Source organism: Panicum hallii, chromosome 7 (assembly GCF_002211085.1).
Source record: "Panicum hallii strain FIL2 chromosome 7, PHallii_v3.1, whole genome shotgun sequence".
Taxonomy (NCBI): Eukaryota; Viridiplantae; Streptophyta; class Magnoliopsida; order Poales; family Poaceae; genus Panicum; species Panicum hallii.
The window spans coordinates 46,148,745-46,163,575 of record NC_038048.1 but is presented as its reverse complement, the minus strand read 5'-3'; the positions used below and the strand labels follow the sequence as shown (position 1 = coordinate 46,163,575).

At 49.7% G+C, this 14,831-nt stretch overlaps 2 protein-coding genes across 2 annotated transcripts; one reads left to right on the top strand and one right to left on the bottom strand.

Moving 5' to 3' along the window:
* Positions 1-1,868: 1,868 nt before the first annotated feature.
* On the top strand, positions 1,869-5,595 carry LOC112900410 (peroxidase 16-like). The gene is made up of 4 exons (XM_025969249.1): positions 1,869-2,306; positions 2,399-2,596; positions 3,702-3,867; positions 4,925-5,595. The coding sequence occupies exons 1-4, from the start codon at positions 2,076-2,078 to the stop codon at positions 5,329-5,331; spliced, it is 1,002 nt and encodes a 333-aa protein (XP_025825034.1). The 5' UTR covers positions 1,869-2,075; the 3' UTR covers positions 5,332-5,595.
* Positions 5,596-10,146: 4,551 nt separating this feature from the next.
* LOC112900147 (protein LIGULELESS 1-like) lies at positions 10,147-13,958 on the bottom strand. Its single transcript, XM_025968913.1, has 3 exons — positions 12,859-13,958; positions 10,899-11,053; positions 10,147-10,699 (listed from the first exon to the last, which is right to left on the bottom strand). Exons 1-3 carry the CDS (start codon positions 13,488-13,490, stop codon positions 10,323-10,325), a joined length of 1,164 nt encoding a protein of 387 aa, XP_025824698.1. The 5' UTR covers positions 13,491-13,958; the 3' UTR covers positions 10,147-10,322.
* Positions 13,959-14,831: the final 873 nt, after the last annotated feature.

The following is a 14,831-nucleotide window of genomic DNA, read 5'->3' as shown; positions in this document are numbered from 1 at the left end:
AGAATCCTGAGCACTTCTTGTATCCTACGGAGTACTACTGAAACGGAACAGTTTTACAGTTACAGTAAGTTTCTGTTTCTTTCAGACAAAGAGTGAAGCAAACTTCACAGTTTCAGACTTTGAGCAGGACTACCGTATAAGATATACCGAGAGCACAGGGGCATGGATACCACCTGCCGCAACACGATTCAGGCAGAAATGGCCAAGATCCCTCGTATTCTGATGGGCGAAATAAACAAAGGCGTTTCCTTTCGCTTTTTTCGTCATGATCGATCAGACGGCAGATGCGCCTGTCCGAGACGCTACAAAACACCACGCCCTATGCGCTCCGGAAGAGGGGTTTACACGCAGGATTAAACTACACTGTCAAGTTGCTTCCACGGTTAGCCGATCGCCGCCTCCAACGTAGGTGCGCATTGGTCGCTGCAGCAGCACCCGTTTCCTTTCCCCCGAGAAAACAACCCACTAGCACCGCTGCATGTTGGTCGTCTGAAACACTCGGACCTGGGAGTTGTTTCCTGCATCCAATGCATTGGTTCAATTCCTCATCGAGGTAAAAGTAGCTTTGTTATGTTGCAGTACTGGTGGGTAAGTGTAACGGCCGTGTACTACCATGGTTAGAATAAGATTGGCCGCAGCAGATTAGTCGCCCTTGGGCCAATGGCCACAGCTGACACAGAAGTTCTAGGGACAAATAATCACAAAGCTGTTAACTGTTGGAGAGTTGGGGTGCCAGATTTCCAGCTCCAGCACAAAGCAACAGTTGATGCATCCAATCAGATTAGCATTTTTGATGGCACTGATCAAATCAGTAAAGGTAGAGAGTAAAGTTAGAATGGCTGTGGGATCTTATGGTAGATGTCCAAGGCGGTCCTGACCTTATGAATACCTGAATGATGTGCTTCGCTAGTCATGGTCCCAGAGAACAGAGATGGTGTTTTATTCAGTCTCATGCCTCTCTCTGAAAGCAATCGTCGACTACAATGATTGATGGATGGACTAGGACTATAAGACTAACAGCTATGCTACAAGCGATTTACCGAGACAACCCCACCCGATTAGAAGGGAGGGACCATAGATAAGATAGATGTGGGTCGAGGCGCCTTGGTTCTGTCGCAGCTGATCCCTGACAAGCTCGCAACGGAAAGCGTCCCGTGTTTCTCTGCACCATGTCCGTGAATCTTGTTTTGTCCCCGGGCCGCGCCTGCGGCTGCGACTTGGGGTAGAGGACACTGGGAAGCGGAGCAGCGCGGCCTGGCTCGCCTCGCCTCCATGCCCATGGCCATGGCCATGGGTGGGTGCTACTGGCCACGAACTGGACGCAGCCAGGCCATGTGACCCGGCGCTTGGATGGTAGCTAGGCCGGCTAGCTGCTGGGCACTGATATGCTGCATGCCGACCTCTGCTAGCTAGCTACTACGCTGGTGCGCACAGACACACTGGTGCATGCGCACCATGTCCATGCCCTCGCCATCCACGTACTGAGGTTCCTGTAACTAGTAAGCAAGCCTACAGTAAAATAAACTCTTGCTTAGTGTTTGGAACACAAGACCGAGGCAAGAACGTGTGTTTTGGTGGCTCAGTAAAACTCCTAGAAATCTATCAGGCCTATCGGTAACACTTGCAGTTGCAAGCAACGAAGATCGAATCGAGTAGAGTAATCCAGGGCCAGGAGCTAGCTGGATCGCCATGTCTGATCGATCACTGAACAAGGCCACTAAAGAATTGGGCATCGGTAACCGGAAAAGGAAAAAAGGTCCTCCCATCCCGTCCGCGCCGAGATTGTGCAACTACTCTCTCGATCCCCGCCGTGATGTTCCTCCTTCCCCACACCGCACTGCCAGAGTGCCATTGCCCATCGCGCCGCGCCGCGCCGCCCCTGCATCTTTTTCCTTGCCCCTGACCTGCGCGGCTGCGCGCGCCATTTGTAACCACCACCACCCAGCCCTCTCCTATATATCCACGGCAACCTCCCGCACTTTTCACCTCGCCCTGCGCAAAGCCAGTCTCAGTGACACGCCGGCGGTCGCACCGAGGGGAGAGGACCGAGCTCAGCTCGCTAGCGAGGGCAGGCAATGGCGAGAGCCGGCGGCCTCCTGCTGCGCGGCGCGGCGGTGCTCGCGGTGGCCGTCCTGACGCTGGGCATCGCCGGGGCCGCGAGGGCGCAGCTGCGGCAGAACTACTACGCCAGCTCGTGCCCCAGCGCGGAGTCCACCGTGCGCTCCGTCATCTCGCAGCGCCTCCAGCAGAGCTTCGCCGTCGGCCCCGGCACGCTCCGCCTCTTCTTCCACGACTGCTTCGTCCGGGTAAAGAAAGCTGCAGGGTCTCGTGATCTCGCCGTGCATTGCCCTTTTGCCTCTGCTCTGTGCTGACCTTGCATGTTCTCTCCTGAACCAAGGGATGCGACGCGTCGGTGATGCTGATGGCGCCGAACGGGGACGACGAGAGCCACAGCGGCGCGGACGCCACGCTGTCGCCGGACGCCGTGGACGCCATCAACAAGGCCAAGGCGGCCGTGGAGGCGCTCCCCGGGTGCGCCGGCAAGGTCTCGTGCGCGGACATCCTCGCCATGGCCGCACGTGACGTCGTCTCCCTGGTAACCCAACGCCCTCTTGCTCACCAATCATCCTACCGATTTCACCGCAGTGCTCTCTCTATCTCGTACGCGTACACCATGGCCATACCATGCGGCGCATGCCCACCGGTCGCCGCAGGGCGCACCGGTGCCAGCGGCCAGGCACGCACGGACCCACACCAAAGCCTTCGCCTTGCTGGTCGGGTCGGTTCGGTTCAGTTCGCCCTCCCGTTGCATTGCACTTGCACCGCATCCCCACCTCCAGTTTGGTTAGGTCGCGCCATGGCCCACCCACGCCGGCCTGATGACAGGCGGGGCCGGCGCGCCGGCACTGTTCCGAGCCTGCGTGCCAGTGACTTTTTCGACGGCTGCTGGCGGACCACGCCGCGGCCGGGGGGGCCTGTACAGCGCGGCGCACCGCCCCGATTCGGCCGCAGCGTCCAGAGCAGGGCCGGCATGTGCGGCGTGTCAGCCGCTGGCCCGCGGCCGTATGCCCCCGGACGGGCGGGCACTTTGCGTCGCCGAGGCGAAGCCACCCGCGCTTCCGCGTGCCTGCGGCGCGCCGGGCTCGGGCAAAGACGCCCGGGCTGGCGCCGTTCGGGACGGGTACGGGAGCGAGAGATAGCTAGCACGCGCAGCGCAGGCAGAATGGCCGCTGGCCGGGGCCTTTCGCCTCTCTCGAGGCGGCGGCAACAGGTTCGGCCGGACACGGACGAGCGGGCGCTGCGCTTTACCCAGCGTGACGGATCGTCGCGACAGTGACATGACGCGCGAGTACGCGACTAGTCTAGGTGACATGCCGCTGCGCTGTGCTTGACGAGAGACCGTGGGTAGGCTGGCCGTGTCCGGGCGTTGCCCGTGACAACGCGCCCAGCACAGCCGGATGAGCCTCGTCACGCAGCTAGGTCCGTGACGCGCTGGCGACGGCTGCAACGCCATGTCCGTTCTCGCAAGCGTCTCGTCTTGGTGACCTGCGGGGAGGGGACAAAGTTTCCACTCAGTAGACTGCAGCCATGGAGCGCGAGCAGTGTACCTTCCAAACCACTCCTACTTCTTCTATCTACAGTAAAAATGAGGGATTCACCTCGCCCACCGCTAACGCCGCCATGGCTCTCTCCTGCTGCAGCTCGGCGGGCCAAACTACGCCGTGGAGCTCGGGCGGCTGGACGGCAAGACGTTCAACAGGGCCATCGTGAAGCACGTCCTCCCGGGGCCGGGCTTCAACCTGGACCAGCTCAACTCCTTGTTCGCGCAGAACGGCCTCACCCAGACGGACATGATCGCGCTCTCAGGTACGTGCGTGTGCTCTCTCCCAGTACTGTTTTTTTTAGAAACTGTACTGTTTTATTTCATTCCTGCGAAAAACATTCATGCAAATAGTTCGTCGAAACGAAACTTGAGGTGACATTCTAGGTTGCGAATTAATTAAATCGACAATGCGTCCCTGTCAGTGTTTGTTTATAAGTGGTTTTGATCGCAGTAGGAGCATCTTTCTCGAGCACTCTGTGGCTCACGTGACTCTATCCTCTGTTTGCTGCGGCACAAGACAAAGTGGTTCACTGTTCTATGCTACTGCCTTCCCCTGTTCTTTTCGAAGAGCCAGAAACCCTCTTTCGTCTTGTGTGCTTAGGAGGAGGACCATTAGGATAGAAAACACACAAATACAGAGTACTTTGTTTACAGGAAAAGTGCACATCCAGAGGTGAAAAACCGACATAAAGTGATAAAAGTAATCACATAATAACAGGCTGAAACAGCTTTTTAAAAGTAACTCTGGTTCATTCTGGGTTTTGATACCTCTGAAAAATAATAAAATATTGCTAAAAAGAACTTTTGAGGGGTTTTAGTGTGCTGTTTCCTCTGACACGTGGGGTTACCGTGTCTGGGCTTACATGTTTTGTTTTATCCTTGATTCAGCATCGGGAGGATTAAAAAAGTGCTATTTCTAGTACATGGGAACAGAGGACACCTTGTCTGAATGTTCTTGGCTTCTGTCAGATCCTACTATCGTTCGTAGTTAAATTAAACACTGCTCCTTGGATTCAGATTTGGACGCACGAGGCCTTTCCCTGTGACAAAATCGAAACAAGGAGCAGTAACTTTTGACTGGAACCACCAAATTTTGTCCATGCAAAGTACCTGTAGGCTGTAGTAGTAAAAATGGAAAAGAAAAGCTGACACTACCTATCTGCTAGGGGACTTTACACAGGCTTTTTTTCAGAAACTGCATGAAATGATCTATCAGAAATTCAGAACTGCATTTGCCATGCATTGGTCCATCAGCTGATCCTAAACTCAAGTTTGCTTGGTTTGGATCACAAAAATGAAAATCACTTGGTGTGCATGCAGGCGCGCACACGATCGGCGTGACGCACTGCGACAAGTTCGTCCGTCGGATCTACACGTTCAAGCAGCACCTGCCGTGGAACCCGCCGATGAACCTGGAGTACCTGCGGTCGCTGCGTCGGGTGTGCCCCATCAACTACAGCCCGACGGCGATCGCGATGCTGGACGCGTCCACGCCCCGGGTCTTCGACAACGCCTACTTCAACAACCTCCGCTACAACAAGGGCCTGCTCGCCTCCGACCAGGTGCTCTTCACCGACCGCCGCTCCCGCCCCACCGTCAACCTCTTCGCCGCCAACAGCACCGCCTTCCAGGAGGCCTTCGTCGCCGCCATGGCCAAGCTCGGCAGGATCGGCCTCAAGACCGGCAGCGACGGCGAGATCCGCCGCGTCTGCACCGCCGTCAACTAGGCCGGGCATCTGCATTAGTAGGCGGACCGCGGACGCGTGTGTGTGCTGATCATTTAATTAGTAGGCTGGTAGCTTGGTTAGTAGGTTCGTGAAAGAACTTTTCTTTTTCTTGTTTATACGTTCGGTGGTGAGATTTTGGTAGCCGTTGATTCTTTGACGCAGCAGCTGTGGGGGTCGGTGGATGATAGAAATTGATGAGGTGTGCCTCGCCCTAATGGATGAAATGGTTACGCGTGTTTCACTCCAGAATTCTAAATGCGCTAATAGATTCTTTTCTTATGATGATCAGGAGCAGCAGAAACATTCACTTCAACTTTTAAATTGAGTATAAAAAAATTAAATTAGATTGGAAAGGATGCTGTTTTTTCCTTCCTTTTCTTTTGAGCAAAGGATGGCAGGATACTGTTTACTGTTGCATAGCATTTTCCAGCGCCACGCCAGGGCGTGTGTGCATTTCAACTTCAGAAAATGAAAAAAAATACCGTTGCATAGCATTTTCCAATTTCCAGCGCCGGGGTAGATAGATAGGTGCTCGAATAAGCCCACGGCCCACGAATTGATTTCCGCGTTAGGTAGGCAGATAGGCAGTAGGCAGGCACTGTCAGCCCCCGTCCCGCTTTGCCCTGTGACAACACAAGAAGATGGACTTCCTCGTCCAAGGCTCAGCAGGAAGGCGAGTACTCGTGTTTTCGATCCGAAATAGGTCATATGCTTGCACGCATGAGCAGGGCCTGTTGAGCCCGTGCATCGTTTACTTATACTGTGAGCCGAGAAGGAGAGAACTCATGTATGAATTAAGCATTCGTTTCTTTCTCCTCAAGATAAACGGATCTCGTGCCATGTCCATATGAGGGCATGTTTCGTTGCATGACTAAAGTGTCAAAAATTACCATACATTTTCTGCCACACCTGGCTAAGATTAGACGCTGAAATTCTGCGCCACAACTTGGCATGCCTAAAGGAATCTTGTCACACTTTTACGGGTCATTAACGAGTGGAACCTACACAGTAGAAGAAAAATCTTGCCACAAATATGGATACAAACCAAACAATACCTAATTCGGTCAAATCTGCCTAACTTTAAGCGTAGCAAACTGTGGCAACTGAGGTAGCGAACCAAACATACCTTGAATCTTTCTGTTCTTGCTGCCTTCCTCGAATTCCTTTCTCGCTTCTGTTCCCCGCTATCCTGCTGCCAACAGGCACGTCAGGCACAACAAGCGGAAACAGAAAAGAAGGCCCACTTCGGCCAGCCACGCGTGCTCAGTGGACGGAAAGGCCATCCTAGTTTCTTTTCCTTTTCCTTTTCAAATTCCCCTTTCTATTCCATCTTTCTTTTAGACACCTTCTTCAAATGCTTCCATAATTCTTTTTTATAGTTCATTCACTTTATAAATATGCACTTTCAACAATTTGAAATGGTTTGTTCAACATTTTTATGAAATTTACTTCAGCAATTTCTAAACACACGCCTAATATTTTATGTTCAAATGTTGAAATTCTAATTTGTAAATGTTGCAATGATACACTCAAAAAGTTGATTGAGTTTTACACATATCAACATTGTGAATCACTTGGTTAAACATTTCGTAAATGAAAACTAGTTCAACATTTCAACATTTTTCTTAACAAGTGTTCTGATATCAATGATTTTTTTATAAAAAGGTAAAATAATAGAACACATGCATATTGGTACTCACTTTGTTGTGTTTATAATAAGCATCTCTATGCTTCAAACGGTTCTCAAAACGGATGTAAGAATCAAGAGAAAAAATCATATGAATTTTCGGTTCAATCAAAATACCCCACTGCATATGCTCTCCAATCCTAATCCACCACGTGTCTGTGCTCAGATGCTTCCTGCGCAGGTGAGTCTGCCACGGTGCCCGCTCACGTGTCATGTCCTGACGTCCTGCACGCATCGTACATACAGAACGTGGCTGGTGCGCTCAGCTCAGATCGCCGCCGTAGGATCCAACCCGCACGAATCTTATACAATGGAAGGTATCTAACGAAAAAACTTCCGGAGGATATATAGGATTCCCCGGATAGAAGAGAGCTCTGGCCCATGGAATAGCTTAGTAGGAAAGAAGCCTGCTAGCTGGCTGGGCTGTGTGTGACGGCAGCCGTCGGCCCGTAAAACATGCTGTCCGCTTCCCGCGCCAATTACTCCTGCTGGCGCAACAGCCCAAATCTGAGCCCGCTAATAACCGAGACCATTCGCTTGGGCTACGGCCCATTTCACGGTTCGTGTCCAAAATCTTCTTGCGACCACCTACCGATCATGGATCACGGTCGATCGATCATCGATCCGACCAGCAGAGCAGGCAGGCTATCCATGCGCCTGGTCGATCACCGATGGCCGACGTGGAGCGCAGGTCGCCTTGCAATCTCGTGTGTCTGCCTGCGTCAGGCAACGAGAAAATCATGCAGCTAGCTTGCTGCACTTCATCAACAAACTCAGGTATATACACACACAAATCTACTTTCCTCATCACTCTTGGCTTAGTCTAGCTCGGATCCTGACCTCTGGAGGAGAGAGGCGACCAGGCCGGCCAGTACATGACGGCGAGTGCTAGCAAGCTCGATCTTCCTCCGAACAGTGACGCTGCAGTTGCCTGAATCACGTACACGTACCGCCGACATGTCCTTTCTTGCTTGGATGGCTTGGTTCCAAGCAGGTTAAGACGACGCATGCAAAACCTTGGCTTGCAGATCCAGTAACGTCTCTAAGCTAGCTCACTGAACTAAACAAAGCAATTAACCACTTGGTACCAGCTTCGTTAGACATGCGTGTGCTGTGCTCATCATTCGCTTGGAGCCAACCACGGCGCAGTACTACTACGCCTCTCTGCAGCTTCCGCTACCTGCAATCACCGTACGCCTGTACGCGCGGCCGTAACGCCACGTACAACTCTTCAATACCCTTCGTCGTCGGCCGTGTAAAATCCTGCCAGAATGCGAGTTCAGTACGCTGCACAGAGGACGGAGCAAGTAGTATTGCATGGCATCAAGGGCACTAGCAGCATTGCTGGCCGCCATTGATGGGTTTCTTGATGCTTTCACTTGATGAACAAGCTGGCCGATCGATCGATCAGCATTAAGTCGCCCGGGGTTAGTTGCATCCACGCGCACAAGTCAACTTTCAACCACCGGTGCCCGTAACTTGCCAGGCTTAATTCATCGACCCCGTCGACGATATATTTTCCACGATTAGGTCGATGGGCCAAACCATAGCTAGCTTCTCGCCTTCTCGATCCAGCTATATTTTTCCATGTTTCTTTCTTCCCTGGAAAACAATAGCAAAGCTGCTACCTGTCAATTTAATAGGGTGTGAATTGATTGATATTTAGATAGGTGTCACTTTTTTTTATGACACACTGCACACTTCTAGTTTAGAAGCATTGCATGTTCATTCTTATCCCTTGGCCGCCGTTGCTAGCTCTATCCATTTTTTTTCTTTTTATCCATCTAGAACCCATGCATTGTGAAAATTCTTAGCTAGGTTTCTTGATTTTTCCTCCTCGCAAAAAAAAGGTTTATTGATTTTTCGTGTTGACAAGCAGGATGCATCATCACAAACTATAGCCAGAGGATGATCCACGCGCCAAAGAGTGCATGCATGCTTAGTGGTTGTACCCACGACAATCCTCCACCTGCATCCATTATGTACTTGAAACTAATGATAACTTATCGCACCTTTACGGTCGATAAATCCTCATCATAGAAGGAATATTGTGTTCATATATCATGATCCTGCGTTTTTCGTTTACCTGGTTATTGGATAAGAATTAGCTTTACTACTGATTTGTAAAAAAAATGAATTTGAGGCAATGATGGCAACTGTTGAGACTAGACTGTTCCTGTCCAACTATCAAAATAAACTCAACCAACCAACTGAACATACTGGTATACATGGATAATGGAACACAACAGGGTCAAAAGCTCATCAAAAATTCAAAACGTATGTATCCAAAAGAACCATACCAATACATAGAGAGCTAGCTGCTATTGGTAGCATGCATTTGTCCTGATCTCGGAAGACTCCAACTAGATTACTAAACCACCGAAGCCTGGGCCATCAGGCCCATCATCCATACAGTATAGAAAGTATAATAATGATCTAGACTTCCACACTGATCTTTTTGAAAGCTAACGTTCAGGAAGCCTAAATCAGTTTGGTTGGCCGTTGAGAATAGTTTTCTACTATACTATATATCACACCATCATCGATTTGCCCTGCCACTTTTTCATGATTCACTAATTGTTCCAGAAGAATTTAGTTAGCATTGAAGCCACTGGAACGAATCAAAAACATGTTTATTGTACACACTGTGTAATGCACCGAGTCGAGTTTCACATGCATGCACGCATCCACCAGTATTTAAAAATGGTTCCGTACCATAACATGCATGTAACGGAGCAAAAAGGTAGCTTGACATGTTTAAGTTCTAAATTTCGCTCAGCCCAAATATTGTGTTTATCACTGTACAGAAATTAATTAACCACATTTATATTCACGATCTTCTCTGGATATCTACATTGTACTGATGAAAATAAAACTTAATCACTCGTAAGATGGAAACTCATAACCGTCCTCGCACATGAATAGTCATCCAACAAATATGCCGACAACTCAGGAAATATATGATATGCACATTTTTCTCTCATCGCACAGAAGTTATTTGGCGCACCGATATCTTACCTTAATACCATAGACGAGCAATAGCATGATCAATTATAATATAGATGATTGCACAAGTACACATGTGCCTTAAGAAGTACTAGTATAGTGAGCAATGAAAAAGGATGATTGATTATGATATAGATGATTGCATGGCAAGCATAGGCTATATTATTATGTCCACATTACAGTAATTAACACAGATAACTTAAATATGAAAAAAAAACGTTCGGATTACGCGCGCAAACAAGAGAGAGAAAAGAGATATAGAGAAGGAGGGGGAGAAGGTCGATCAAATATTGACTAGCTAGTGCTCGAAGTCGAGATCGAACATCGCCTGCCCGAGCTGCAAGATGTTGCTGTGTTGGTGGTGTTGGTGGTGGAAAGCTAAGCTCGGCTCTTGCACTTGAGCTATATTTGATGTGGTATCACCGGACATTGCTTGGGTCTGGGGGAAGCAAGAGCCTGCAGACGAAGAATGGAAGGGGAAGCCGTGGTGGTTCTGCTGATGGTGGATGCCGTGATGCTGCGGCATCGAGGCCTTTCCCTTGGGATCCACCGCTTCTTTCACCACCTCCCCAAGATCCATGGCTTGATCTTGATCTTCTGACAAGAGTGCACTCCCTAGTATCTGTGTACCCAACCCGTCTCCAATGTCCATGTTCTTGCTGCTACTTCCTGCTTCTGTTAAGATTTCGATAAATTCCAATGAAATGATGTTGATAGTTAGCTATAGTGAAATGAATTGAGCAAGCTATACGTACAGGTCAGTATAACTATATATGTGCATGCATGTTATACGTGACGCACAACTAAGCATACAGACCTTAGAGTGTGTGTTTAGTCTCTCGGAAAAAGAAAAAAAAACTGGTGTACCACGTACTGTCTTTAGCAGCTGCAGCTTTGTTCCAATGTGCCCTTTTCTTGTCTCCGGCATCAGCATCGGAAGGTTTTGACTTACGCCGGCGGCGGTTGTGGTCCGCTAGGCGCTTCCTGCAGCTCTTCTTCGCGTCGTCGAACTCATCCAGCAGATGGAATCTGAACGACAAATAAAGTTGGACGATAAAAAAGAGAAAAATTAAAGAGGATAATAATATGAACGAAAACATGCATACACACATGAAATACCAATTAATCAGCAAAGACATGATGCATGGTATCTATATATCACTTATTGTAATAGCATTATATATATATATATAGTAGCTAACTTGTTATGTATCACCTAGTATGATGGATTCATTTGGTATGACTCATGATAGGAAATTTCAGTCCCGGAAATAAAGTCCATTTATTTCCTAGTGTAAAGACATCCACAGCTGAAAAAAAGAACATTCCGGGGACCAACAGCATGTTACTAATGATGATCCAGAACATGAGAAACATATATCTACACTGTTCTCCCCTACAGGCAGCTTGGAGTCTTGCAGCTGACTCATATGGTGTGTCTCAATGTAGTGAATCATTCTGGGAGAGATCCTGTTTACCCTTAAATGCATTGCCGGCCGGTTTCTTCACACGTGCATGCTCTTCCAGCCGAGATCTATCGATGTACAACTCTAGCTCAGAGCCATCCATATCTCACAGTGACGGCAGGCAGGCCCATGGATTGGTACGGTAAAAAGAGATTCTAGCATGTATCATCTGGCCTGGCAAACGGAGCTAGCTGGTGATACTACCAGCCACTTGCTTGAAGGAGAGAAATAATTAATAGACGAGAGAGGGTAGAGAAAGAAGAAGGCGTTGCTTGCAATCTCATTTTTTGCTCGTACGTACGTACACGGGCTGTACAAAGTCTTGCGATACTTGGAAGAAATTGTGGCGTTGTTTCTGACTTTGAGAGGCCAAAACACATGCATGTACAGGCATAGCTCACTGTTTGAAGTAATTACTCGATCGGAAATGTGAAGGAGAAGTCAAGGGAATAAATGGAAAAGGAGTAACACACGCCAAGGAAGAAATAAACTAGAGCAGGAAAAGAGACAAAAATCAAGGACAGATTTCTGCAACCGGTGCCCAACGTAAATAATCCATCGTTGATGAGGATTAAGAATCTCGAGTGCCAATGATTAACTTGGATGTGGAGGAAAAATGGCGCCTTATTAGAGATCTTTGATTTCGCATCTGATGAGTACTAGCTACTGTGCATTTTGTGTGTGAACAATTGGTTTTGTCAGTTCAGCATGTTGGTTCTTTTGTTGTGTTTAGTTATCATCTAAATACATTCACGAAGTAGTTTGCTAAGTACAACCATATGCATGGGAATGATAAGCTATTTATTGGATGTTTGTCCAAGAAATATAAGATTTTTTTTCAGAACGCTCATGAAATGGAAATACGAGGAAATTAAATTCTGTAGGTCTAACTGTGAAGGGATTCACTTAAAATGCAGCTGAAGAAGTCGGAGGAACAAAAGGCAAGGATGATAATAACATGCGAAATCAAAGCAATTGGCTTCACCTTTAGTTTTATTTGGCTTTTCTAACTAAACATAATTATCCACAGAATTATAAGTGAAATATCATGAGATGAAACTGACTAGTCATCCCAAAAACTTTCTCTGATGAAATCCAAGCTTAGGACGAAGAACCTAATTGTCAGACCATAAAATCAGATTCAATAATCTAGCCAGCCAATGAACTGATGATGAATGGAACTTTGAGATCAGATCACTTAATGCAACTCGTTATCTCGCTCAGACATGCGTAGTAGATTAAGATCTGCTACCCCTGAACTAGGAGTTACCCAACCGCCGTCAAGGTAGCATCATTATCCCTCCACTAGCTAGTTTGAGAACGAGCAAGATGTGTGCAATGCATCAATCGATCAATCAATACACTAACCTGCTGCACTGCTGGCAGAACCTCTGATGCAGTCCTCCGGCGGTGACGACGACCGGCGCCTTGGAGTGGTGCTCGCACACCTTGTGGCGGCGGTGGTAGCGCTTGGCGCTGGAGAGATCGGCCTTGCAGCCCTCGGCCTGGCATCGCGGCGGGTGGTGGCCGTAGGTGTACCCGCCTCGTGGCGGGAAGTACGTCCGGTAGCCGAGGTTGAGGCCCAGCTGCGTGGCCGCGAAGCTCGCCATGTTCTCCTCCGCGGAGCTGACGAGGGTGGGGAAGTAGTACTCGGGCGCGGCCTGCGCCGCCTGCGGGTAGTACGACTGGAAGGTGCCCCCGGAGAAGTGGCTGTAGGGGTTGCCGGAGGCGGCGAGGTAGTGCGAGGAAGGGTAGAATTGGAGGATGTCGTGGGGGCTGTGGCCGGCGATGGTGGCGTGGTGGTGGCCGCCGGCGGCGGCGGCGGCGGCGTTGGACGGTGGGAGGAGGGCCAGGGAGCTGGCCTCGAGGTTGTACCCGAGCTGCTCCCTCTGGATGCTGCTCTCCTGCTCCATGATTGGGAGCAGCGAGGGCGGAGCCGGGTTGGAAGCGACGTAGGGGAACTCATCGCAGGCGTTGGCGGCAGCCGATAGGTTCATCATCTTCTTCCCCCGCGGCTCGCTCGCTGCTTTATGATCGATTTGTGCAGGGGCGGCTAGCTCAGCACACACACGGAAATGGATTCGGGGACAGAGGGGAGGACGGAGCAAGGACGGCTCGCCGCTCGATCGCTCAGTCGCTGGTGGCGGCCGGCCGGGCACTACGAGAAATGACTCGGGGGGTTGGAAGAGGAGCTCGCTCCGGCCGGGGGCATGGGTGATGGCGATGACGACGACACAGATATATGCGCGCCGGCTGCGGCCTTCTCGGGATCTCTAGCTTCTCTCCTGCTGCGGGGGCGTGGTGATGGTGGGGGAATCTTATTGAGAAGGTACTTTTCCGTCTAGGGTTCCATGAAACGAGTGGTGGAGTGAGTTTCGGGTTATATCTAGCTAGCGATGCAGCAGCTAGCAGCTAGCAGCAACCACGCCCGGCGCTGATGCCAGGTCCGGCCGGCCAGGCCAGTAGAGAGAGAGAGGGACTCAGGGAGAGGGAGGGAGGGAGGGAGAAGCTAGCTAGCAAAGCAAAGCGATCTTAATTGGAGTTGGTGAGTGGTGATAGCAGCCGCTGCCAGCGCTGCCTGCTGCTGCTTTATTTTGGGCCTCCGTTTTTCCTTGGGCTCCGTCCGTATGAATCCCAGGCCGGCCGGGTAGTGTATCCGTTTCAACGTAGCGTACGGCACTGTTGCATGTGTGCCTTGAAGAGAGGAGTATATAGGAAGCGGACGCGTCCATGCATCGCTCTCTCTCTCTCGTAGTCTCTTGTGCGTACGAGACGGCCGACGAGGCCGGGTACGCTACCTCCGTGACGCCCGGGGGCAGGGCGGTTTCCAAGCATTCATGAGAGATGTGATCTCATGGCCAGGTACGTACCGGGAGGACCTCGCTCCATCTCTTGGCGCTACAGCCTCGCGCGTAGACTTTTTTGCGCGCACACCTGCTGCATCGCTAGCTGCCAGCCATACTGTATTCACGTATACATACGTACGTGTACCCTTTTTAATTTCCTCTACGGCCGGGCAGCAAGTAATTCCTCAAACTCCTCGTCGCTGGTGTTCTGCAGGTACTTTATTTCCAGGTGTGTAAATCGTGACACTGTTTCGGCAATACTTATAATCGATATATATATATATATATTATGATATAGGGTGCCAACGAAAAATACCTACGAGGTGTATGTAGTCATACTAGACCATCTGTAATGGTATATACATAGGGTATGTGATCATAAATAGAGCATGTGGACATACTAATTTTATATACTAGTACTAAGGTATAATTATAATATACTTAAAAAATAGGGGTGCTTTTGAAATTTTTCGTATATATCCTTTTGAAGTATCT

What these genes read in the sequence shown, in the direction of transcription:
- LOC112900410 (XM_025969249.1), top strand. Translation starts at nt 2,076, where the DNA reads ATGGCGAGAGCCGGCGGCCTCCTGCTGCGCGGCGCGGCGGTGCTCGCG. An exon ending in CACGTGACGTCGTCTCCCTG is followed by an intron (nt 2,597 to 3,701) that starts GTAACCCAACGC and finishes CTCCTGCTGCAG; the next exon opens with CTCGGCGGGCCAAACTACGC. An exon ending in GGACATGATCGCGCTCTCAG is followed by an intron (nt 3,868 to 4,924) that starts GTACGTGCGTGT and finishes GTGTGCATGCAG; the next exon opens with GCGCGCACACGATCGGCGTG.
- LOC112900147 (XM_025968913.1), bottom strand. Translation starts at nt 13,490, where the DNA reads ATGATGAACCTATCGGCTGCCGCCAACGCCTGCGATGAGTTCCCCTAC. An exon ending in TTCTGCCAGCAGTGCAGCAG is followed by an intron (nt 11,054 to 12,858) that starts GTTAGTGTATTG and finishes TTTGTCGTTCAG; the next exon opens with ATTCCATCTGCTGGATGAGT. An exon ending in AGCTGCAGCTGCTAAAGACA is followed by an intron (nt 10,700 to 10,898) that starts GTACGTGGTACA and finishes AAATCTTAACAG; the next exon opens with AAGCAGGAAGTAGCAGCAAG.